This window comes from Pundamilia nyererei, unplaced genomic scaffold, assembly GCF_000239375.1.
Source record: "Pundamilia nyererei isolate P.nyererei 1_Seehausen unplaced genomic scaffold, PunNye1.0 scaffold00308, whole genome shotgun sequence".
NCBI lineage: Eukaryota > Metazoa > Chordata > Actinopteri > Cichliformes > Cichlidae > Pundamilia > Pundamilia nyererei.
This window is the reverse complement of record NW_005187709.1, coordinates 10,719-13,577: the sequence shown is the minus strand read 5'-3', so window position 1 is coordinate 13,577 and position 2,859 is coordinate 10,719. Positions and strand designations below refer to the sequence as shown.

Genomic DNA, 2,859 nt, shown 5'->3' with positions numbered 1-2,859 from the left:
CAGCAACCATTCAGCTTTCAGCTAATTAAATGGTCCCGTCCTGAGAGGTGGGCTCTGGAGTGTATCAAGATGAGGTTTTCATGTATGTGGTCTTCAAATTAAATTGACCCTTGTTTCTATTTTTCCATAGACGAGGACTGAATCCACCCCACAGAGTCAAGTCCATCTCCATGACAACCTTCACGCAACAGGAAATAGAGTTCTTACAGAAACATGGCAATGAGGTAGGAACGGCAACTCGGCCCTGTCAATTAATAAAGTTAGAAATTAAGCCCGAGGTCAACCTTCCCACTGCTTTCCTTTCTGACTAGTTAGATTAGCTTTTGGTTGAGCCATCATTGTTTGTCCTCGTCTATTCAATATTTAATAGACAGGTTGGCATAAAGTCAGCCTCTAAAAATCTTGAAATGGGCTGTGTCTGTTGTGAAAGTTCTGCTTTAGTGTTTGTATTTAAGTAGCCTGTTGCACATATGCTTGATAAAGCAATTTAGGCACGCTTGAAATTCATGTGGACTATTATCATTTTACTGCGGTAGAAAGTTTTATAAAACAAACTCTAGATTAAAAAGTGGATGCTACTTTCCGACAACAAAAATTGTTGTAAGGCAAATGTTTTGTCAGTTTAATACAGGTGTTGTGTCACACTTTTATTGAATAGACAGGTCAAGCATTTCATGCATTATACTGGCACCTATTTACTTATGAGAAGTATAAACAATCGACCAGTTGCACTGTGCAAAATACCGAAGGGACGAGATATTTCGAGTAAACAGAGTACGAAATAGTGCAGTGCCACCCACGAAGGACAGTCTATTAAAGGATGTGGCAAAGTGGCATGGAAAGCAGACATGAAGGAGACTCAAGGTTGGAGCTGATGCATATACGCTTGAAGGCTGGTCTATAAATACTGCCTGTAAGTTACCTTTCTGTCTTCATAGAGCGCACTTGACAAACACTGAGCGGAAGGAGGATTTAATTTATGTGGCTGGTGGCTTACCCAACTAAAGTCTATATGGGAAATAATGTTATAAACTGTTGGTCATAAATTGGTGCCCAGTCCCAGTGTTTTCCTGTTTAAAGCAGTGTTTTTCTCACAAAGTATTTATTTTGACAACGCCTAGATAATATTAATAGCTGCCCAAGTATAGTTGGTGACTCATATCAGCACAGAGTTTTTGTTTTGTTTGTTTTTATTATGTTTTATCCAGGAGAACAATGCCATCCACAACTGATCTACTTCTAGACATCCTGAAAGTCCAGTTGTGACTATTCAGCTCACACCAGCCGTCCCCCTGTCATTGTTTCTCTTTCTTTTTGGCTCATTTGCCGGGTTGTCATTGTGGTGGTCCTTAATAATGATGCACCGCTCCAAGGCTCATCCTGAAGTTAGACCTACTACAGCTTTACTGTCTTGAACTGTATGATGACCGGGAGTCTTCTGGTTCCCCCAGAGAGCCACTACCGTGCTGTTATAATGAGGTCACTGTGTCTGGAAACAGAAATAAGACCACTGCAGTCTAAGATGCATAAAATATATTATTTTGCAATTTATTTAAGGCAATATGTACACCAAACATGTTTGTTCTCCAATATTTTTACAGAAAAATAAAGTGGATCTTTTGGAATAGCTTGTTTTGGAAAGTCCTGAACTTGAGCAAACTAAAATGGAATAGCCTAAAGCACGTGGTCCACGTGAAGAATTCCACCCTCATCCCAGAGTCAAATGTGTTCAAAACATGGGATAAAATTCCACCACTCCAATGTGGAATTTTATCCCAAGACAGAAATGCTTTTTTGTACTTATTGCTGCAAAGGTTCACACCAGGGCAGAGGTTCGCAACCCCTTTATCTGTCAGAGGGGGTTTTCTGTTTTGTTTTTTCTTTACTCTGCAACTTTATCTTACATGTGGCTTGTCTTTTTATTTGCTTGTCTATTTTTCCTTTATTGGAACAATTTCATTACTAATAATGACTGATGGCAAAGCTCTGTGCGTGTGTGTGTGCCGTTTCCTCCAAAAATCCCTTTGTCTAACTCTGTGTGTTCTCAGGTTTGTAAACAGATCTGGCTCGGTCTTTATGATGACAGAACCTCTTCAGTACCAGACTTCAGAGAACCACAGAAAGTCAAGGAGTTCCTACAAGATAAATATGAGAAAAAGAGATGGTATGTCAGTATCATAAGCTTGCTGAGAAAAGATCTCTGTCAGTGTGCAAAGTTTTTTTTTTTTTTTTCTCCCTCTCTCTCTGGCTTGGAATGTTTCACATGTGCCTCATAGCAGTTTGCCTCTAGCAAGCCACCAAATACCCCTCTTGAGATGTACAGAATCTAGGTCATTACAGTAAAGCTGCTCTATATGCAAGACTTAATTGCTCCATGAAGTTATAGGCTTTAATCAACTGAAATATGTATGAGCTTTTTCTAGATGTTCTAGAGCTTCTTTTTTGACTCTGAATAAAATTGTCATTGGTGTTTGTGAAATAAGAACTAGTTAAATGATTACTGTTTAAGTTTAAAAGTTAGTCACTGATTGTCGCTGATCACTCAGTGATTTAAAAGAAAAAAGATAAAAGAACACAACCCACAACCTGTGATGCATCTTTAACGGCTTCTTGTAAGATTTTTATTTATCCTCTGCATTTTGTTATGACAAATTTGATACACCCAAAGTGTGAATTGGGTAAGCATGGATGTTGTTACAAAACATCAACTCATCCATCTAGTGTTTAGTCTGAAATATGATCAAAATGAGAGCAATGACTAGTGCATGTTTGAACATGCTAGGTTTGCTGCAGACAGGCATTCACGTGGTCTGCTCTGTTGTGCGCACACACAACTTGTAGTGTGTCACTCTTATAAAT

The 2,859-nt window shown here is 38.9% G+C and overlaps 1 protein-coding gene across 1 annotated transcript in view; it reads left to right on the top strand.

Annotated features, from left to right (window-relative positions):
• Nucleotides 1-2,859, top strand: part of agfg1a (ArfGAP with FG repeats 1a) — a gene marked incomplete at its 3' end in the record, with an annotated part of 17,940 nt that overhangs the window by 5,202 nt on the left and 9,879 nt on the right. Inside the window, exons 2-3 of the mRNA XM_013915469.1 lie at nucleotides 131-224; nucleotides 2,049-2,164. Coding sequence (XP_013770923.1) covers nucleotides 131-224; nucleotides 2,049-2,164 — 210 coding nt within the window. The remainder of the gene's footprint in view (nucleotides 1-130; nucleotides 225-2,048; nucleotides 2,165-2,859) is intronic.